Here is a 22,103-nt window from a genome sequence, read left to right on the forward strand (position 1 = left end):
ATGAGACAGATGCTGCTGTGATCTCAGGGGCCTCACAGTTTAGAAGTAGATATAAAACATAAAATTCTAAATAAATCCTAAATTGGGATCAGTGCTGTCACAAAGAAGCAGAGGGACCTGATTTAGACAGAGGGGTCAGTGTCCGGCTCCCCAAGGAAGAGGCTCCAGGTAGAGAGGACAGCATGCAGAGGGCCTGAGGGGCCATCTGAGGAAGTGAGGGGGAGCGGAGGGGGGTGTTGGAGCTCAGGGACCCCCGGGGTAGGAGTGGGTGCAGAGAGATGAAGCCAGAGATGGGGGCAGGGGCCTGACTGCACGGGGGCCCCGAGCCTGCAGACTCAGGACAGTCCTTCCGAACTCAGGAGGCGTCTCCCCTTCTTCACATGAAATGTCCCCAGTGCCTCCCACCATTTGTCAAAGGACAGGTGAGGAGGCCTCACCTGCTGGACTCCGCTCAAGTGACCAAGGCCGTCTTGGTCCCTGGCTGGGAAGCAGGAGCCTGCCTCCCAGTGGGGACTTATGGGGCGGAGAGGACGGGCTGTCCTTGTCCCAGGGCCGTGTAGGATTGTGGTGACCTGCTGAGAGGCTGTGCTCCCTGCCACCCCAGGTGGTATTCACCCTCCAAGCCAGGGTCTCTCCCACCCCACTTTTTTTTTTAACCCAAATACAAAACCTGGCATTTCTTGCTATCAGTTTCATCTTACAGGGCTCTCCTGGAGTCCTGATCCAGTCACTCATTACATTTACTCCCTGTGCTCCATCAGACCAGGACAGCGAGCCCTGAGGCACTTCACTAGAGACTCTCTTCCAGTGTGTGACAACGCCCCGGTAATCATCGGGTAATAGCTGAACCCACCTCACCATCTTATTGAAGCCACGTGTTTCTGCCCTTGTCCATTAGGAGGTCATGAAATATGCAATGACGTTCTTGTTGAGCTTGAGGTCTTCTTTATCCGTATCTCTCCCTTGCTGCATCGTGCTGGTAATGCAACCTCCTCCCCGAAACCAAAAACATGAAATGGCCATTGCCGGCTGCGTGGCTCGGTGGGGGGGGGGGGGGGGCGGGGTGCTGGGCCCCGCTATTAACAGCTTCCCTAAGAATTCCAATGCCAGGTCTCTGCAGGGACCACTCCAGAAAGAGGCCGAGCCGAGCCTTGCCAAGAGAGTGGCCGGCTTGGGCCCCGCCTGGGATGAATGCAGGGAACAGGAGCCGCCTTAAGTCTGGAAGCTCTTGAAAGCTTCCGGCTGGGTCTGAGGGCACCCAGAGAGGGGCTGGGTGGGGAAAGTGGAGCAGCTGAGGGCTGAGGGGGAGCAGACAGGGGAAGGGCAACCTCCCCAGTCCTCAAACACGTGCACAGCCTTGCACCCCTTCTCGGTGCTCCTCAAAATTCAGGGAGCAACAGGATCACAGGGCACATGTTAAAACACAGATTCCTGGGCCTCAGCCTGGGGATCCAGACCCAGCAGGGATGGCAGGGCCTCGGAGTCTGCATTGTAACCAAACGCGCAGGCGGCCCAATGCAGGTGATCCAGTTCATCTGACCTTCATGGAGCCCCACCTTGGGAGGGCTTCAAGTGGAAATCACGATTCCCAGTTTGGAGAGCCACAGGAAGGGGAAGAGGCGTGGGGAGGGCGCCATCGCTGATCTGTGTCCAGGATCTGAGTTAACTCTCATGACAAGTAGAAGTGCTTTGCAAACAGAACAGTGGGGGCTCCTCGCAAGAATTTCTATCGTCATTAATAATATCAACAGAAATAGCAGTAACGTCAGGCACTCAGCACCTTGGCCAGAGCGTGGGAAGGAGAGGCTGGGCCAGGATTATCACACCCTGGAAACATCTCCTGAGTACACGCAGGGAACAGCTCCCCCACCCAGACTCTTACAGGCGCTTGGGAAACGAAACGTCAATAAGAATTGTTCCTCAGCCCCGGAGGAGAGCTTTCTAAAAAGATGAGGCAGGCACGTCCCCTCTGCGGTTGCTGGCTGAGAGCTGCTTTTGTCCAAAGCGCCCCATCGCGGGACTTTAGAAAGCAAAGGGAATTGAGTCCTCTTAGGCATCACCCAGGGCTGTGTGAAAGTATGAGCATCTCCTGTTTGCTGAGTACTCACTGTGATCCAGGTGCCGTGCAGGATCTGGCTTAATCTTCAGCCAAGCTCTGGAAGGGAGGGACTGCGGTCAGTTCCATTTTACAGATGAGGCCTGGGGCCAGGGAGCCATCTGCCCAAGGTCACAGGCTGGTAAGGGGCAGAGTCAGGAATGGAACCCAGGGAGCTTGGCTGGGAGCAAGTCCTGGTTCTGTGTCACTTGTGGGTGTATCTGTCAGGGATGTCTTTGGCTGCAAGTAACAGAACATCTGACCAACAGTGGCTCGAGCAAATCCTGGAGTGTTTTTTCTGACGTAACGGTAAGTTGCGAGGCTGGTGGTCACTGGGTGATGGCTCTGTGATAGGGAGGGTGACGTCCTTATGATTTTCCAGGCCTTTCTTTCATGGTCACAAGGTGGCTGCTGAAGCTGTGGGCGTTGTGTCTGCATTGAAGGCTGGAGGGTGAAGGGAGCCAGGGCCATGTTGGCAGTGCCGGTCCACTTGGATCAGGAAAACAGCACTTTCTTTGCTAGCTCCTTCCCCTGTCCCAGCATGCTTGGCCAGAACTGGGTCTCGTGGCCATCCTTAGCTGCAAGGGAAGCCAGGGAAATAGAAAATATCATTGAATTTGGCTGGATCAACCAAGAATTGTTGCCGGGGCCAGGCAAGATTAGAAGAGAGAACGCTCATTGGGTGGGCGACTCTCAGAGTCTGCCACATTCCTCTCCTTGGGCCTGAGTTTCTTCATCTGCTCTGGACCAAGACTGTGGCCCTGCCATGTCTCCAAGCCCTGGCTGGAGCCCTCGGAGCTCTGCCTGGGCTGACCGGGCAGGGCGTGTGATCTTTTGGAAAACCTAAAGTCAAATACTAACCCCGTGCAAGGTTCGCAGAGGCCTGTCCCTGCCAGCAGACCCGGCTGTGGTTATGCTCATCAGAGGGTCATCACTGGGGCTGTTTCCAGAAGCCTTGGAGCTGGGCTTCCTCCTGCAAGGCCCCATGCACAGTATCTGTGGGTCAGGGAAGCACACCCTCCTGGCCCTGTCACTGACTCTACACCCTGATATATCCCGGCTCTACAGCTCTGTCTGCTCCAAGGACTGGGTGCGCTGAGGGCAGGACCAAGGCTGAGTCATCATCCTGGAGTCCCTGGAGCCTGGCCGTGGGCCAGCATAGTGGGGGCGGCTCTGTGACTTGTTTGTTTCCTATCTGTTGTGCCCAGGCACCGCAGAGCTGGGGGAGAGCGTTTCGGGGACCATTTTCTTTAAGCTGAACTGGCCGTTGGGTGGGCGTGGATCTGGGAAAGTTCCAGTGGGAACCTTGGAGTGGATGATTTCTCATCTGCATATGGAGTAGAGTGGGGGAGAGAGCGATGATCTGCTCAGGTCCGTTTCCATGGAAACAGGATGCTAGATGCCAAGGGGAGGGGTGTAAGTCACCAGAGATTCTCGGGCCACAGGTTAACAAGCCAGACCCCAGTTGTCATGAATCAGGCAGGACGCTCTCAGTTACACGGGACAGGAACCCACGGATTCATCATCTTAAGGGATTTATCATCTCCTTTCCTGGCTTCAGGGCCAGCTGGATCCAGAATCCTGACCGTGCGTCCTCCCGTCCCACAGCTCGCTGGCTCCTCTGGGCTGACCTCCATCCCTGGGAACTTTCCTTTGGGTGCGGGCGCCGGCGGGCAGCCCCGCGGGCTCACAGTTCACTGGCTCCCTCTGGTTCAACAGAAAGTCTCCTTCCCTTTCCCAGCCGCTCCAACGGGTGTTCAACGGAACCTCCTTGGCTGGGATTGGCTGGCGCGGGTCATGTGCTCACCCCTGAACCAATCCCTGTGGCCGAAGTGAGGCAGCGCTCTGATTGGCCAGGCCTAGGTCAAGGCCCACCCCCGACACCAGGCGTGATGCTGGCTGCCCACGTGCCACGTGGCCTGAGAGCGGGGAGGACAGACCTGGAAACCCAGGGACTGTTATCCTGAGAGCAGAGAGGGGAGCTCTGGGCAGGGGAACCCGCCGCCGCTCGGGTGGTCTCCCAGAAGTTTACTGACTGGGCTGGGCTCCCTTACGTCCTCACAATCCTGAGATCTTGGGGTTTTAAACCCATTTTGCAGATGAGGAAATGGAGGCTCAGAGAGATGAGCAGCCTGGCTCGGGTCACACAGCCTGTATGGGCCCGATCCGGGATGTGCTGGGGTAAGAGGGGTTTACCTTTACAGAGGCCACAATATCCCAGTTGGCCCGCCCCGGAGGACTTGGGCAGCCTCACCAGCCCTCGGAAGGATGAGGGGCGAGTCCTGGGTGAGAGGCATTTCCCCCATTTCAATGTGGTAGAGCCGAAAGTGTCTCCATCTGGTTCCCAACAGCCGTGCCCACCTGCGTGATGCCAAGACTGCGCTGGATTAACGGAGCTAAATTTCACGGGAGGCAGACATCATGAGGCATATTTGGGACATATACTAAAAAATTGCATATTGTTATCTGAAGTTCAAATTTAACCGTGAATCCTGTATTTCTCTGGCAACTTACCCAGAGATAAAGTCCCGGGAGTATTGTCGTGAGCGGAGGTCCAGGGTCTCCTGCTGCTGAGGTCCCATGAGCTGACCCGGTTACTGCCTGTGCAGCCCTTCTTTCCACTTTGTGGCCCCAAATTCCCCCTTTTCTCTGAACTTGGCCTGAGCTGGTTTCAGAGCATCAGTTGCCTCATCAGTTGAGTGAGCTATAGGATTTGTGTGAGGATGCATGGGTGAAAACGACCCATAAATCGGAAAGTGCTGGCTGAAGTCGAGGATTAATGTTATTACTCCCTCATTCTCTCCATTATTCCTTTCCTCCCTCCGTCCCTCCACTGACACCTACTGTGTGCAGGGAGCTGGCAGATCGGCTTAGGCTGGTGGTCTGGTGATCAACCAACACAAGCCTGAGTCATCACAGAGCTGCCTCCTGACAGATGATCTCCCATTTCCAGCATCTCGGCTTCCTTTCCATTAGCTGCATCTTAAATTACATTTTAAGGAAGCCCCCGTGGGCCCCTTGCAAAGATTGAGGAAACACCCTATTTTTATCAGCAACACACAGAAATCATCTCCTGGGAGGGGTGGTTCCTGGAAAGATGTTAAATCTCAGTCATTTTATGTTGCTTCTTGTCAGCTCCACTAGTTTCCAGATCTCATCCCTTAAGTTATCTGTTTGACAAGCTGGCATGGGGAGCCCGCCTCCAAGCCAGAGTCTGGGCGGGGCGCTGGGGACCCAGCTGGGACTCTGAGCCAGGCCCTGGCCTGAGGAACAGGGACGTGACAGAGCACGCCTCAGAGCCAGAGGTGCCCTAAGAGAGGCACGGTGGGACACAAGGCAGGAGAGCTCAGTTCTGCCCGGGGTGGGATCTGGAAAGCCAGGAAGGGCAACTCCATCCAGGTGGAAAGACTGGTAAATGCAGAGACAGGTGGGCTGGAAACAGCATGTGCCCTCTGGGAACTGGAGATGTTCGGCGTCCCTGGATGCAGGACACATGGCGGGCAGTGCTGGGGTCATGGTCAGAGAGCTTCCGCAGGGCCTTACTGCCTGGGCTTTCTCCGGCAGGAGGTGGGAATCCAGGGAGGGGTTTCAGCTGGCCTCCTGTGATTTGTGGGCAAATGTGAACTGAGGCAGTGGATGAGGCTGTGATAAAATAATAGCTGACACTTCCTTGGCTCTTACTTGTGTCAGGCCCTGTTCTAAGCACTGAAGCCACGAATGAGCACATTTCATCCTCCCCACACCCCCATGAGGCCGGTTCTGTGAGTCGCCCGAGGTCACACGGTGCAGTAGCCACAGAGCTGGGGCTGGAACCCAGGCTCTGTGCTCTAACCACTTGGCAACACTGCCTCCAGGGATGCTAGTCGTGTTCCATGTGCTGCCGTGTGTGTTGTGCTTGCTGGGAATCTGGCCAGCTGAGAGGGGTGCTCGTGAGCCAGAAGGAGCCTGGCCTGATGACTGAGGTGGGGGGCGGGGCGGGTTATGCAGAGCTCCTGGGTCCCCCACTACCTGGCTGGGTGACCTGGGCTCTTCCTGAGCCTCAACTTCCTCATCTGCAGTGGGCACCATAATACCACCGTGGGAAGGTGCGTACAGTGCTTGGCACCCAGTGGGTGCTCAGGAAACCCTTCTGTGTCAGCCAGGACTCTGGGTTGCCAGGGACAGTAGTGCAGTGTAGACTGGGCCCAAGCCCCAAATGGAATGCATTGGCTCCTGTAACCTTGAAGAACAGAGGGCAGATCTGGGATTTGGGTGCAGCTGGAGGGAGCGCTCGAACCATATGGTCAGGATCCTGCCTCTCCCCAGCTCTGGCCTCAGCCTTCCTTTGTGTTGGCAAAATTCTCAGACCACCACGGAGGCAAGATGGCCCTTAGCGCCTCCAGCCTTCCAGGCGGTGGCTTAGCCGGGAGAGCACCTCTTCCCTGCAGTCCCAGCTCATGGGCTCAGCTGCCCCTCATGGCCCACCTGGTGCCCACCCTGAGCCAGTCATGGTGGCCTGGGGGCTGGAGTCCACGGGTTGACCAGGCCTGCATCTTTGAGCCTCTCGGGGGAGCCCGGGGAACTGGGAGTGGGGAAGGGAAGCTCCTCATCGGGAATAAGTGGGGGTGTGCCCTGAGGAGCGGACATCTGCCCTCCCTACCCACCCCTGGCATGGCCCCCCCATCCCCACCCCGGCATGGCCACACCCCAGGCCCTCTTTCCGGGGGACACCTGGAACCAGGTTCAGCTGCCTTCCTCCTGGGGTGATCCCAGGACGAAAGAAGTGCTCGCGTTAAAGCAAAATTACTTACCTAATTAGGTGCTTGGGAGCGGCAGGAGGTGGTGGGGGTTTTTGTTGATTTTTTTTCTTAGACTTTTAGCGCTAGAGCCGCGCGATAAAGTAACTGTGTAATTAGGAATTAATTTCTCGCTCCCGCAAATGATGTCTTACTTGGGGCCCGAGGGAAGGCAGCCCGGTGGTTATTCACCCACAGAGCCGCCTCCCCTCACCTCCTTTCTTTGGAGGGGGCCCTCCTGCAGCTGTGGTCCAGGGTGGGAGGGGAGGAAGGGGGTAGGAGGTAGTTTCTGTAAGTGGATCCCCTGAGGGCCTACTGTGTGCGTGTGGGGCTGGTGCAGGGGTCCGGGGGAGGGGGGATCTGAGGAGGAGAGAGGTGCACAGCCAGCATCCACCCAGCCCGTGGATAATGCTGCAGCCCCTGGCCTTGCTGCCCCAATTCCGAGGAGCGCTCCAGAGCCTCTGAGGGGGTCCCCGCTGGGATGGCGCTCCAGTCGCCCACCCGCAGTGGTAATCTGCTCCCAACAGCCCCTCCTCGGCTTTTCTCCCTTCCCACTCCTGCACTGCGCTTCCTGGGCTCACCTCGAAAAGAAGCTGTTCCTCCCAGGTCCTTGGCTCAGGCTCTGTGTGGGGGAACCCCAACGAGACAGGACAGGAGGTGTGAACAATGTGGAAGGAGCCAGAGGGGAGAGGGGTGAAGTCAGCCTGCGGTGCAGGGAGGGCGTGAGCAGGGGCTGCTGGAGGAGGCGGTCCTGAAGGAAGGATGAGAGTGAGGAGAAAGGTCAGGGGTGAAGGGAAGGGACCCGCGGTGTGCTGCTGCCTCAGTCCCCCTCGGAGATGGGCACCAGGGTCTGATCAGCCTGCTGTGGGAGGGCTGGGGTCTGAGAGGTATTCGGACCCTAAAGCTATTAACTGTGGGTAATTGTGGGCCTCAGTGACCTCCAGTCACAACTTGTATCTCACTCAGGACCCGGGGCCAGTCACTCCCCCCATCCCCTTTTGCTTTAGAGAAACCTGAAAGGAAAGCTTGATTTCTCACTGCGGGTCCTGAATACATGGGCATCTGTAAAAGTTTCCCATTCTCATCCCCAGCTTATCCTGGGGCAGGGACAGTGGTGGGCATCCCTTGCTTAATTAACTGCCAAGAGCCCCAGGCTGTGGGCTTTGTGTGGGGATGCAGCCCCCGGTGGCAGTGGGTCGGGGGAGGCAGGCACCAGGCAGGGTTGTCCTGAGGCTCCCGTAGCGGGCGGGCGAGCCCTGGCTGCTTGTAGCCGGGTCTGCCCTGGTCCAGGGGAGCATGGAGAGGGTGAGGCTGATCCGAGTAATGTACGGGGCTCGAACCGGTGAAGGCAGGTGGAGGGTGAGCACAGTGCCTGGCAGGCAGTGGGCCCCCACAAAGCATTTGCTCTTCTCTGTCTGCCATCCATCTGGGGAGCATCTAGTTATTTTTGTTGTGAGACTTCACGAGGATGGCAGCAAACCCTGGGCTGGCACCTGCGGGAGCTCGGCAGGTGCGCCCGGGGCTCCTGAAACAGTACGTGGGTGGGTCCAGTGTGGTGTGGGCGGGGGCCCCCACCCCCAGCACACCCAGCAAAGAAAGCATAAGGGAGCCTCAGGGGGTCCAGCCCTCCCCAGGGCCTGCTGCTGCCCCACTGTCAGGATGGACGGAGCCAGGGCCCAAGGGAGAGGGTCTGTGTTCATGGGGGTGGGCTGGCTGCCTGCGGTGGGGGGGAGAGGGTGTGTGCATGTGCGCCCGCCAGTGTGAACGCCTGTTTGTGTGCCCGTGTGCCACCCCCGCAGTGCCTCCGTCACACACATCTCTCTGGCTGCCTGGAGAGCTCTTTCTACAAAGTATGACAGTGACAGCTGGGCTCACCCACACGCGGAATCCTCCTGCAGCTCCGCTCCCTCGAGCTCCCCCCTGCCTCGCCCACGGTCCCTGGGCACCCCAGCTCCCCCTCTCTGCCTGGCCGCTGCCCTGCGCCCCTCCCTCCCTCCCTCTAGCACTTTTTTGTCATACCCCCTCATCTGAATTTGGGCTGTGGTAGGAGTGTGCATGTATGAGGGTATCCAAGGAGTGAGTGTGTGCATGGCAGATGGTTGTGTGCAGGTGTGTAGCTGTGTGTGCACACACGCGTGTGAGGGGGAGAGAGAGAGCGCGAGAGCACGGGCATCAGAGCCTGCACCCCAGGATGCGGGCGGCGGGGGTGGGGGTAGGGGGGGTGCGGGGGAGGGTTGTGGATAGAGGCATTTCAGGCAACCGAAGTCTTCGCTCAATTACTCCTCAAGCGGTGGGAGGGGTAGTGACTGCACAACAGTCGGACAGGTTTGTGGGGCGTGTCGGGAAAGCCTTCATTTCCCGCTGGCTGACTAGGGGTGACAGGTGGAGCCACAGCGGTGCTGGGGCTGGGAGGGAGGGAGGGTCTGGCGTTGCAGGCCCTGAACCTGTCCTTTGTTGGGGGCGCAGGAGGGTAGCGACCGAGTAGGTGGGATCTGGTGGAAGCACAGGGAGCCACAGAGTGGACCCCCGAGATCTGCCTCCTGTGGGGGTCTGGGAGGACTTCCTGGAGGAGGCAGACTGCCTCCAAGGAGCTGCAGGGCTGGTTGCGCTTGGAGGGGAGGGTGGGCCTGTTTGGTGAGGCCCCGGGAAGAGAACCAGGGCCGCGGGGAGGGCTCCACTGTTGCCTTTGCCTCTCCAGGTGGGCACTCCTGAGGGGAGGGCAGGGTCTGGGTCATTTTTGGGTCCCTAGCACCTGGACCGGCCCAGTTCCTCTTGAACTCCGGTGTGGAAAAGCTTTTGGGACTCCAGGGGCATCTGTGGGGAACCCTACAGCACAGTCAGGTTTCAGTGGTTGCGGAAGAGGGAGGGGCAGTGGGACAGGCAGAGGGACAGCGGGAGCAAAGGCCTAGACCAGGGACATGCGGGGGCCGTGGGGCTGGAGCCCGGGTACCTGGCAGGGGCTGGCCGGGCTGGGCGTGGCCAGCGAGGAGGGTGGACTATTCCTGTAGGCCAGATATGGCGCACAGGCCCATCCCGGAGAGGTGGCCCATGAAGGCTGGCGGGTGGAGCTCGGAGCGCAGCAGAGCAGGGAGGGGCCCGACCTGGTGTGGCTCCTGCCTCGAGCCTCTACCTGTTCTGGGTGAGCTGGGCACGCGAGGTCACGTCTCCTACAGTCTCATCTCCTCTGTAAGTCTGGGTGTCTGACCCTGGCTGGGTGGGCCCCTGAGGACTCCGGGAGACGTAAGGACGGGGGCCTCCACTCGGGCCTCTGTCTGCACACGGGCTTCACGGACGCTGTGCGGCTGTGACTGTGACGCCCAGTCCCCAGCCGGGGTCAGCCCGGGGTCTGTCACCCCTCTGTTCTCCCCTCTGGGGAGTGGGGCTAATGTGCCCTCTTTCAGAGGCTGCTCCCGATGTGGGGCAGGAGCCACCTGGCTCAGCCCTGGGCACGCAGTCTCTGTTCCCTCCACCCCCCTGCCCCCGACCCCATCTACTGGGATCCTGGGCACAGTCAGGCAGGTGGTGTCACCAGCCCCGTTCACAGAGGAGGAGGCAGGCGGCGGGGACAGGCCAAGGTCACACGGCCGACCGGGGCAGAGCCGGGATTTGGACCCTGGTCTTACTGACGCCTTCCGGGCAGGTATGGGCGTGCGAGGGTGGGCATGGGTGGCCAGAGACCAGCCCTGCCTGGCCACGGCTCCGCCTGTCGCTCCTGCCCCGTCCCTCACTCTCCTCCCCTCTCTCCGCAGGATGGTCGAGTACTCCCTGGACCTTCAGAACATCAACCTGTCGGCCATCCGCACCGTGCGCGTCCTCAGGCCCCTCAAAGCCATCAACCGTGTGCCCAGTGAGTTGGCCCCCGCCCCGGCCTGCCCGCCACCCGTTCACTCAGAAAACACTGACCAACGCCTTCCAGCGCCAGGCCTGTGCTGGGCGTGGGGACCCTTCAGAGGCCTGGGCCCTGCTCCCACGGGGCTTGGGGGCCGGTGTCTGGGCCTGAAGACCCTGGAGGGTGGCCCTGACGCCTCTCAGTCCAGAAGAGCTTGGGCTGCAGCCTGCTGGGGGGTCCGGCGTTTCAGGGACAAGGCTCCTTGGGGGCTGGCTGTCAAGGTGGCACATAGTGAACGAAGCCGCCTAGATGGAGGGAGGGCGTTGTGCAGCGTTTCTCTGGGGAGGGGGTCCCCGGGGCCCTCACTGGAGCTCCATTACCTCCCGATCCCCTCCAGCTGTGTCCACCCCCTCCGCTCATCCATCCGTCTGCCCATCCGTCTGTCCACCGCCTAGTATCGAGGTGTCACCTTGTAACAACAAGCCCCAACGTGTCCAGACTCAGACAGTTGTCAGAGCTTTTCATCTCCGCGATGTCTTTTGAGCCTTACAGGCCCCTGTTAGGGAGGTGGGCTGTTCTCATGAAAAACTGAGGCGACAAACTGAGACTTGGAGACTTGAGGTCACCTGCCCAAGCGTCCTCCTGACTCCTCACACAGTGCTCTTCCCACTGCCCTGTGTTAGGAATGGGGTGGGAGTCCAGGGGAAGATGTGGGGACGGCTTTGCCTGCATAGGGTTCCAGTCCTCTTGGGCAAGGACCGGAATTTCTATGAGCATCTACCCACCTCCTGTGTGCTGGGCACTTGACATACTGATGGCTGATTTCATCCTCTCAACAAGCTGTGTGAGGCTCAGAGAGGTTAAGTAGCTTGCACAAGGTCACACGGCAATTCAGTGGCAGGGCAGGGATCTGAGGGGAGTTCTGTCTCTCCTAAGCTCAGCTCTTTCCCTGGCTCTGACTGAGTCCTTGTTGCTTTTCCCTGCCTGAACCTCATTTTCCCCATCTGCAAAAGAGGGGAGATCTCCTGGTACCTCTTCCTCCTCCATGGTCCGTGCTGTCTCCACTCCCTTAATTCCCAGCTCTGGGGCCTTGGGGGCCCTGTCACCTGCCCCATCCAGCCAGCCTCTCTGCAGCCCGGCTGCTATGAGTGACCTGTGGGGCCAGCCTGACTCTGTGCTCGCTCGCAGGGTGTCGGTCAGCCTGGGCAGGCCTGGTGGGGTCTTGGAGGCCACACTGTGGGATATCTGTGGAGCAAGTGAGCAGGAGGGTGACCAGCACTGGCTGAGCCTGGAGGTGGCCTGATTCCTACTTCATTCCCGGAGGGGCAGGCTGGCTCAGGTTGGGCAAGGTGTGGAGGGGTGCTGGGGGTCCTGGGTTCCAGGTCACATGTACAGGGTCACCTCCCCACACATGAACGTTGACGTGATGGGAAACTCAGGGGGCCCTGAGCTGCTGTCAGGGTCCTGAGGGAGGGGGCTGGAGGTGGGGAGTGGTGAGGACCTAAACTGTGGGGAAGGGGGAGGAGCAGCTCAGCTGTACCCCCCCACACACCCACCCCCCACTGCCCCGGGGAGACTCCCTTGAGAGAAAGGAAGGGACATCCTAGGTGCCAGCTTCTCCCTATTCTTCCCACCCCCCACCCATCCTGGAAGACCCCTTTAACATCACCTAGTTCAAAACCATCTCTACCCTGTTTAACAAATGAGGACAATGAGGCTCAGAGAGGGCCACGACTAGCCCAAGGTCACACAGCAGGTCAATGGCAGGACTAAACCGGAGCCTGAGTTTCTAACCAGCACGCGTTCCCCAGCAGTGTGTGTTCTTCTCCCCTATGCCCCGACCCTTCCCTGGGAACCTGGCCACACGGTGGGCTGCATTCACTCAGCACCCAGGACTGTGCCTGGTATGTTGAAGGTGCTTGATAAACATGTGTTAAGTGGATACACTGGGCAAGTGTATCAAGCGGCTGTCCTGTGCCAGGGCCACAGGGCTGTGGGTGCTCAGACAGAGAGGTGCCCAGGCAGAGGGGGGTGCGTGGGGCTGGGGGAGGGCCTGGTGGTGAGAGGCGATGTCTGAGTCGAGACCCAGCAGGGCATGGCATTAACCAGATGAGGGAGTATGTTGGAAACGCCTGGCAGGAGCGAGGAGACGGTGGGGCAATCTGGACAGGACTGCTGTGGTGACGTCAGCGAGTGATGGCCAGCTGGGCAGGCCGATGAGGGGCAGATGGACAGAATGCCCAGTCCCTGCCTAGAGGGTCACAGAGGAAGCACCCTCACGGGGAGGGGCACAGGCGGGGCCACCTCTCCCTGGGCCCACTCTCGCTGCTCCCTGGTTCTGTCCCAGGGGAAGGCAAGGGCTGCCCTCAGGAGGCAGCCACCATGTGGCTACTGTCATATCTCTGGCCGTGGAGCCCACAGGCCGGGTCCCCTTTCTAGGGGCATGTGTGTGCGTGCCCGGGTCCCCCCTGGGCATTCGTACTCGATCCTGCTTTCTGAACCTTCATAAGGTCTTGGGATCTGATGAGTGTGGGAACAGCCATGTGACAGGATATTTGAGAAGGTTTAGAAAGGAAGGGGGACAGGGCAGCCACACAGAATGTGGCCTCTCTCGGGGTGGGGGTGGGGGTTCTGTAAATCCGTGTGTTGGTACCTATGGGTTCGAGGGTGTCTGTGCCCTCAGGAGAACATGTGCATGTACATGTGTGTGCACGCGTGGGGTGTGCGTGCACATGTGAGGGTGTGCGTGCACTTGTGGGCTGTGCATGTGGGGTGTGTGTGCACGCGTGAGGGTGTGCATGCGCGTGTGGGATGTGCGTGCACACGTGGGGTATGTGCACGCGTGAGGGTGTGTGTGTATGTGTGGGGTGTGTGTGCACATGCGGGGTATTGCACGCGAGGGTGTGTGTGTACATGTGGGGTGTTTGCACGCATGGGGGTGTGTGTGCACGCGTGAAGGGTATGTGCACGTGTCCCCCACCCCCTCTCTCCTGGACCCGCTGCGCTGCGCGAGGAGCTCAGTAGGCAGCTGCTGGCTAGGGAGGGCCCCGCGCAGCCCTGGGCGCCTGGCCGCCCTCTGGAGAGGGCCAGGGATGCGCCTGTGCTCGTGGAGGCTCCAGTGTGGGAGGCTGGGTGCCCCGAGAGGAGTCGGGGTCTTTCCTTGGGGGTGCCTCCTTCCTGCCAATGGGCGCCGGCAGGAGGCCTGGGCTTGGGTTCAGGAGTGCCCATTTCCCGATTCCCGCTCAGCGCTCTGGGCCTGGGCCAGAGGAGCTGTCCCCTTGGGCCTTGGGATCCGAAATATAACCAGTGCCCCGGTCCTCCAACTCAGAAACCGCCCAGTGGCCCCTGGAAAGGGACCTGGAGACACATTCATTTTCACGAGCAACTCAGTTAACAGGAGCCTCACCTGCTGGAGCAGGTCCGTGGGTCCAGCGGCTCATTTCCAGGAGGGGCAGCCCTGTTCCCAGGGGCCACGGCCTCTACCGGGAGTCACCAGGGAAGGAGGGGCATGGAGGGGAGCACAGGCTCTCGGAAGTGCCTCCTAGTGAGGTTTGCTTAGTTGCCTCCTTTTTTGGTAGATGTTTCCCTGAAAGATGCCAAATCCTCCCATTTATCTTTCCAGCGATTTCTGTCCTGGGACTCATTCAACAATAGCCCGCAACTTTCAATGTGACCACTAGGCGGCAGGCTAGAGAGCTGGGAACAGGCAAAGTCAAATCCTGGTTATTAATTGCAGAGCTGGGGAGAGCCGGGTGGCTGCCTACGGTTTAAAAAGCACAGGATCAGCTGCGTCGCCTCCACCCTACCAACCAGGACGACTCAGTTGGGTTGTGCAAGTTCATGGAATGCAAGTTCTGGCTGTCAGCTCTGTGAGGAGCCTGCTGTGTGACCTGGGAAGTCCCTCGGTGTCTCTGGGCCTCAGTTTCCCTACTTGCACAAAGCAGGAGGAGGGACTGGATTAGATGGTTCTTGACTTTGTCCACATGGATGGGGCACCTGGGAGTCATAGTGCTCTTACAGAATCCCATAATATGTATCCCTCCACCTCTGAGGTATCAGGGGAGGGGACCGCGTGGAGGGGAAAGGTGGGGAGGGAGGGAGGAAGCACCAGACTGCGAGTCAGGAGGGTGGGTTCTGCTTCCTCGCTGTGTGAGCTTTCATAAGTCACTATCCCTTTCTGGGCCTTGGCAAGATGAGGCTGGATGATCTCTAAAAGGGCCCTATCCTGGCACCAGCCAACTCCAGGCCTCACTCGGCCTACACACCCCCTGAAGCCGCTCCAGTGCCTCCCTAAGCCCATTGGCCAAGCCATTTAAATATGAAAAGTGCTTTTTTCCCCCAATAAGAAACTAGGGCAGTCACCGCTAAAGCTTGAGCTGGCTGAGGCTGAGCTGCGGGCCCACACCTGCCCCGGCCACGCGTCCCATGGCCCAGGCTGTGGAGGGGGTGGGAGGGAGATCCAGGGAGCTCAGGGGCAGCTGCTGGGGATGCTGAGCCTGGCCCAGTGCCCCGTTCAGCTCACAATCCCTGGGTCAACCAGAGCCCACCTCCGTGCAGGGCCTTGGGGCGGAGGCAGCGCATGTGCTCCTAGGCAGGGCTGCGCCCAGGAGGCCAAGCTGGCAGGGCTGTGGGAGGCCGCGGTCAGGCCCCAGCTGCAGGCCCAGCAACTGGAGGCTTGTTCCGCACCGATGGGCACTGGTTCTAGTCCCAGGGCCTCTACCAGCCCGTCATGGGACCCAGGCAGGCCACGCTCCTCCTTGGGCCTTCATTTCTCCAACAATAAGATGGCATTAATAATACCAATTTCCATACGGTTTCCTAAGGATGCAGCGCCACAATGTGTGTGAAGAGCTTAGCCGGGAGCCCCGTGTGCAGTGACTGGTCCACAGGGGCTGTTGTTGTGAAGGAGGGTGGGGATGGAGGGTGGGGCATCAGGACTTCTTCGCAGAGGCTACTTTGGGGAGACCACGCTCCCCACGTGCACAGAGGGTGGGGAGGGCGTTCGGGGCAGACGGCCCTGCACGTGCAGAGGTGGGGAAGAGCAGCCATCCTGGGAGCAGTGTGGTGGGAAGAGGACTGCGTGTAGGGGGGCGGGCGGGAGGGGCTTTCCACAGCTTCTGGGGACTCGTAATGATAAATGGCTGAAATGTATCAGGAGCTGAGGACGAGCTGTCACGGTGCTTTACGTGGGCTGTGTCATCCCATCTTCCTAACAGTCCTGGGATGTTGGTACCATTGTGATGCCCACTTTACAGATGGGGAAACTGAGGCAGGGAGAGGTTGATAACCTGCCCAAGGCCACACAGCTGGCTGAGGGCAGAGCTGGGAACCTGGACTTTCACTACACCAGAGCTTTTTGCTCCTTTTCATGACCTCTTCCTCTCCTTTTAGTGTGTAGGGACCCCTGCCACCCACCCTGCCTGCAGGAGAGGCCCCTGTCCACATCCAAGGTCCAAGCAGAAAGGCCCCATAGGCTGAAGGGGTGCCCTCAAAGCCCCTTCTCCTCCCACCCAACAGCCTTTTCAGCTTGGTGTGCTCCAGACCTCTGAACGCCTTCACTGTCGGGGCACGCAGTTCTCATGGTGCTGGGCCCTGTGCAGCCTGACAGGGAGGAGTCAGGGCAGGAGGCAGGATGGTGCAGTGGTTATGTAGAGCGTGGCCTCTGAGCCGCCCTGCCAGAGTTCACAGCTTGGTTCTGCGTTAATTAGCTGCAGGACCTGGGGGAAGATGCTTCTCTTGCTTCGGTCCCTTGTGTGCACCATGGGGATGGCACACATGGGTTAGTCGGCAGCACCAGGTGTGGGACAGGTGCCAGCAAGCTGCCCCATCCCCGCTTTCCCCAGAGAGGGAGGGTCCTGGTGTCAGGATTCTGGACGGCAGCCTCCAGCGTGGTTGGACCTCTGTTTCCGCCGGGCATCTTGGCCAGTGGCTCCACCTCTCGGGCCTCAGTTTCCCCATCTATAAAGTGGGGTCCCAGCCCTCCTTTGCTAGATTGTGGGGCAGTGAAATGTCCACCTGACACCTGCTCCTGGGAGGTGCCCAGTGGAGGTACTGATGTCACGTTGATTGCGTGGGAATCTCATGCTCTTGGGATCTTGGAATTGGCTTTGCTGAGAGTCACGGAGAATCTTAGAACCATCAGGACTCAGAACCCCAGCTCCCGGTTTCAAAGGTGCTCAGGGCCTTGGTTTCAGAATGAGAAATCTTAGAACGATCTGGTCTTGGAGACATGGCACCCGCTTCTCGCACCCCAGGCCTCTCTGGCCCTTTCTGCCCAGGTCCGCGCCCAGCCGGGTCGTGGTCAGGCCTTCCGTGCTGAGGACGGATGAGGGAGGCCCCAGGATTCCTTCTTGGAAGGACCTCAGGGGCACGTGTTGGCCGTGGGGGTTGGCAGACTCACCCCGAACAGAGCTTGCGTGAAATCTCAGGGTTTTCACTTAGAGTGGGGGTTTTCCTGGGGCTTGGGATGCAGCTGGAAGAGGCTGTGACCCCAGGCCACACTTTAGACTTCAGGCTGTCTGTCCTTGTCACCCACAAGGGGCCCCCAAGCTGCCCTGGAGAGAAAGGCCTGGCAGCCCCCATGAGGAAGGGCAGGGAGGAGGGGCTGGGGAGAGAGGAGGAGGGTGGAGTGGAGGCCCGATTTCCCCAGGCTGCTGCCCTTTCGGAAGAGATGGGGGTGGGATGGGAGAACATCTGGCCGAACATCTGGTGAGAACCTGACTTGGGGACAGGAAACAGCAGCCAGGAATGTGGATGGGGAAGTGCTCAGGGGGTGGGGCAGAATGAAGGCAGCCCCTTCACCCCCCCAACCGGGGTCAAGTTCTTTTCTGCAAATTAGGAGGGAGCGATTCCTGGACCGGACACCAGATCAAGGGAGTAGGCCACTCTGCATTCATTCATTCATTCATGTATCCAATGAAACATCCACTGAGAGGCCGCTGGGCCAGAGCTTGGGTCAGATGCGGGGTCACGGAGAAGATTCAGACACAGCCGCTTCTCTGCAGGCAGACACTGGAGCCAGGAGCTATGGGCCAGGGGGACACGTGCTCTGATGGAGTCAGTGGGGCCGAGGGGATGCCCTTCAGAGAGGAGGGGACAGGATGTTTGAAGAATGAGTAGGAGTTCTTTGGGCCACAGCGGTTGCAGGGACCTTTGCTGAGATAGGGGCCAGGCCCACCCTCTGGGGCACAGGCACCGACAGCTGTGGGGAGGAACCCAAGGCCTCACCTGGCCTGGAGGGTGCAGGGGCACAAACTCTTGGGCTGGGGTTTGTTTTCTATGTCAGGAGTGGGCATTGAAGCCCCTCAGCAGCCCACAGACCCCTCCCCGGCTGGGCCAGGGCCAGCAGCTGTGTCCTCGGGAGCCCGGCCATATGCTGCCTGGCCTGGCCGCCCAGCGCCTGCTGGGCCCCTCATTAGTTGGTGCTGGCAGTGGCAGGAGCAGCAGACGGCCTCTCCTGGTTGCTCAGCGCCCTCCGCTGACCTGGCCAGACCAGAGAGAGAGGTGAGCCCCGTGGCCAGCCACAACCTCAGCCCCCTTTGCCCTCGGCCCGGCTCTCCCTGTTCTGGTTGCAGGCTGTGCCTGGGGCAGAGGCTGGCATGAGTCGGGCTGTTTCTACTTGAGCTGGCCTGGCCGTGTGGCTGCACTAATCCAGGCCGACAGCTCCTGTCTGCAGGGAGCGGGACCTCCTGGGGAGACGCCTGTCAGGAAGTGCACCCCATCTCCTCCCAGGTCCCCTACTGCCACCAAGGGCCCACTACCAGAATGCTGTCTAGCTCCCCTCAGAACAGAGAATCTGGTCCGGGTGACCCCAGTGAAAAGTGCTGAAGAGGTCTTGGGACTCCATCAGTTTGCCCACTGTCCTCTGACTTTAAATGCCACCTAGAGACTGCCTCTGCCCTGAGGCCACATGATAGTCCAGGCCACATTCCTCTCTCCTAAACCCAGACCCCGAGTTCTCAGGAAACGACTTCACACGCATGTACACCAGGCACCCCAAACACCACACGATCAAACGGAGCCCCGTCTCTGTTGATAGCGTCTCCACGACCAGGCCTCCGGCCCCGAATCCCGGAGAGGCCTGGCTCCTCTTTTCCTCCCACACCCCACATTCCATCTGTGGGCTCTACCTTCCAAGCATCTCCGGAATCCAGCCGCGTCCCCCACCTCCACGGCCGTCATCATCTGGACCTGGCCAGATGTGCATTATCGTGATGCAGGTGAGCGATGGCCGGCCGGGCGGGCTGGAGAGGGGCAGAAGGACAGAAGGCCCAGTCCCCGCCTGGAGGGTCAGAGGAAGCCCTGCATCTGGCCTGGACAACCTCAACAGGGAGGGCACAGGTGGGGCCACATCTCCCCTGGGCCCCACTCTCGGCGCTGCCCACTTCTGTCCCAGGGGAAGGCAGGGGCTGCCCTCAGGAGGCAGCCACCATGTGGCCACTGTCACGCTCCTGGCCATGGAGCCCGTAGGCCAGGTCCCCTTTCCAGAGGTGCATGTGCACGTCCCACCCGGGCCTTTGTACACCATGGCGCAGGCTGGGTCTCCCATGGGGTCTCCTCTTGTGCCCTGGCCCACCGCAGTCCCTCCCCTCCAGCGCCGGGGCCATCCCCTCAAGCCTTCCTCAGACCACGCTCCTTCTGCCTGTGATACTTGGTGCAGTAGAACCCAGAGTCCCCACACTGACCTGACCCCTCACTCGCTCCCCTCCAGCCACGCCGGCCTCCTGCCTGTTCCTGCCTGTGCCCAGCTCGCCCCCACCTCAGTCGTGCCCTGCTCTTCCCTCTGCCTGGGGAGCTCGTCCCCGGAGGTGCACCCAGCTGGCTCCCTCACCCCCTCTGAGTCTCTGCTCTATGTCATCTTGCCAGGGAGCCTTTCCCAGCCCCCATTTTGTACCCACCTGACCCCGGCCCAGCCTGGTGCCCTGCCCGCCCCCCTCCCGCCCCGTTCTACTTTTTGTTTTCAAGCACTTACCCAACAAATGGGGAAATGTGCTTATTTATTACGTTTGCTGTTCTCTGTCTGTTTCTCCCTACCCCGACCTAGGAGGTCCACTGTTTTTCAACTGAGCTATATCCCCAGAGCCTAGAATGGTGCCCCGCACATAGAAGGTCTCACTACATATTTGTCAAGTGGATCCATCCAGCCATCCAGCCATCACTCTTTCACTCGTTCAAGCTGCTGACCTCTGAGGGGCCGCTCAGGGCCAGGCCCTGGGCTGCGTTGCAGGACGCAGAGCACCCCGCCTGGGCCTTGCCCTCGGGCCACTCCCGGTTCCCAGGGGCAGAGCCATGAACTGATGAAGGCCGACTGGGTAATGAGTCCCGTGACAGAGGGAGGATGGGCTGTGGCAGCTCATTGCAGGGGCATCAGTCCTGTTCGGCCCAAAAGAGTGACCGCTCAGCTGAGAGCTAAAAAAAAGAGGAGCGATGGCCTTCTGAGCGTGTGTGAGGGCTGGGAGGTGACCCAGAGGCTGGGCTTTCCAGGAACTGGGAGTGGGTGGATCTGGCTGGGTCACAAAAGCGTGGACCTCTCCTGCCTTGGGAAGTGGACCCGGCATTGCCCCAGTGGCACAGGAGCAAGGACAGGAATCCCATGGCACAGGGCGGGGGAGGGCACTGTCAGGGGGGCAGAGTGGGTGCAAGGGTGGGGAGAGGGGATGCTGTGGGCATCTGCCAGTCTGGCTGGAGCAGCAGGTTCAGGCGTGCATGGCAGACAGAGGGAGGTGAGGCTGGGGAGATAGGCTGGGGCCGGACTGTGGGGGCGTGTCAGTGGGGGTGGGGGAGATAGGGATGTGCACGTGCCCTGTGCCAGTGGATGGGTTGCTAGTGGCTTCTGACTTCGGGGGCTGCCCCTCTGCAGTGTCCTGGGTCTGTGGTATTCCTGAGAGGCTGGCTGGCCAGGAACCACTGTCCTCTTCTGTAAATGAGGCCACTGGGGTCCAGAGAGGGCAAGCTCTGCCTCCAGGCTGCCCAGCCAGGACTGGGACCCGGATTCCCTATCCAGGGTTGGTGCTCTGGGTGCTCACCAGGGTAGGGGCTGCATTGGCATCCTGGGGTCCTCTCCCTTCTGGGCTGGGAAAGCAGGGCTCTCAGCCACGCTCATGGGTCGCCTGCAGCCTGTCCCCATCAAGGCCTGCCTGGCCCATCCCAGGCCGAAGGCCAGGAAAGTCACACCAAGAGAGGAGAACTAGGCAAGCTCGTCCTGAGAGAGGGCGAGAGAGAGCCATGGAGGAATCAGAGGCGGGAGGGCTCCATGACTAACTGGGGGCGAGAATCAGAGAAGACTGCCTGGAGGAGGAGTTTGTCTGGGGGAAGGTGTGGAGAGAGATGAGCAGCAAGGATGGTCGGAGGCAGATGGTGGCAGGTCTTGAAGTCAGTCTCTCTCTCTGTCTCTCTCTCTCTGTCTCTGTCTCTCTGTCTACATTTTTCTCTGTCTCTCTCTGTTTTACTTTCTTTCTCTCTCTGTCTTTCGGTTTCTCTCTTGTGCCCTGGGCCAGGGGAACTGAGGGCAGAGTGGAAGCGTCTGACTTGCTTTGGCTAATTTCTTGACCGTGGGCATAACAGGAGGATTAGCCCGGGTCTCGCGGGGTCCTCCCTGGCTCCCTAACCCCACGGCCCCTTTTCCCTAGCACAGAAGCAATGAACTTGTTCTGAGTCCCTAATTAGCTAATTATGCCTCGGCTCTGGGGCCCTGGGACTGCCTGGGCCCGAGGGAGGGCTGAGACGTGAGCTGGGGCCCAGCGGGGGAGGGAGGGAGGCGGGAGAGGAAGAGGGAGCAGCCGGCAGGTTTTCAGGAGCCTTTCAGAATCTCAATATCCTGGCGAACATGGGAATGTAATTAATTGAGCAACAAAGGCTGGGCCCCGGGGAGCAGCCACGGAGCAGCCAGGCTGGGGTTGTGCTGACTGTCTCCTCCAGACCTTTCTGATCCACCCCGTTCTCGCAGCTGCTGCCCAGCCCTCTGTGCTTGCCTCTCGCCCCTGTCCCGGCCTCCAGGATTGCCCAGAGCCCATCAAAGGCTGACCCTCCCTGACCAGTCACCTAGCACAGAGCCCCACACCCTTTAGACGCCACCCCCACCCCCCAGCACAGCCTCGATGCCCTCTCTGCGTGGTCCCACCTGTGTGCCTTTGCCACAAGCTCCTGTCATCCTGCGGGACCCAGTTCAAGTCAGCCCCTCCAGGAATGTGCCGGAAGCTGCCCCCACTCCCCAGGCATGGTCCTTTTTCCTAACGCAGTGGTTGCCTGTCCCCCTCTGCTAGACTGCAAGCTCTGAGGGGTGAAAAATGGTACTTGTTCATCTTTGGATTTCCCACATGCCCAGCACTGTACCTGGCGCGCAGCAGTATTTTAAGTTTTGATGAATGAATGAATGATGGGGCCCCAGAAAGGTCTGCAGCTGACT

At 59.8% G+C, this 22,103-nt stretch overlaps 1 protein-coding gene across 2 annotated transcripts in view; it reads left to right on the plus strand.

Annotated features, from left to right (window-relative positions):
• The window catches only part of CACNA1I (calcium voltage-gated channel subunit alpha1 I), a 115,009-nt gene that overhangs the window by 37,328 nt on the left and 55,578 nt on the right, over positions 1-22,103 (plus strand). For both annotated transcript variants that reach the window (XM_070600657.1, XM_070600656.1), the window contains exon 5: positions 10,620-10,717. In XM_070600657.1, the coding sequence (XP_070456758.1) occupies positions 10,620-10,717 (98 nt within the window). The remainder of the gene's footprint in view (positions 1-10,619; positions 10,718-22,103) is intronic.

The sequence above is a fragment of the Equus przewalskii genome, chromosome 29 (genome assembly GCF_037783145.1).
Source record: "Equus przewalskii isolate Varuska chromosome 29, EquPr2, whole genome shotgun sequence".
NCBI lineage: Eukaryota > Metazoa > Chordata > Mammalia > Perissodactyla > Equidae > Equus > Equus przewalskii.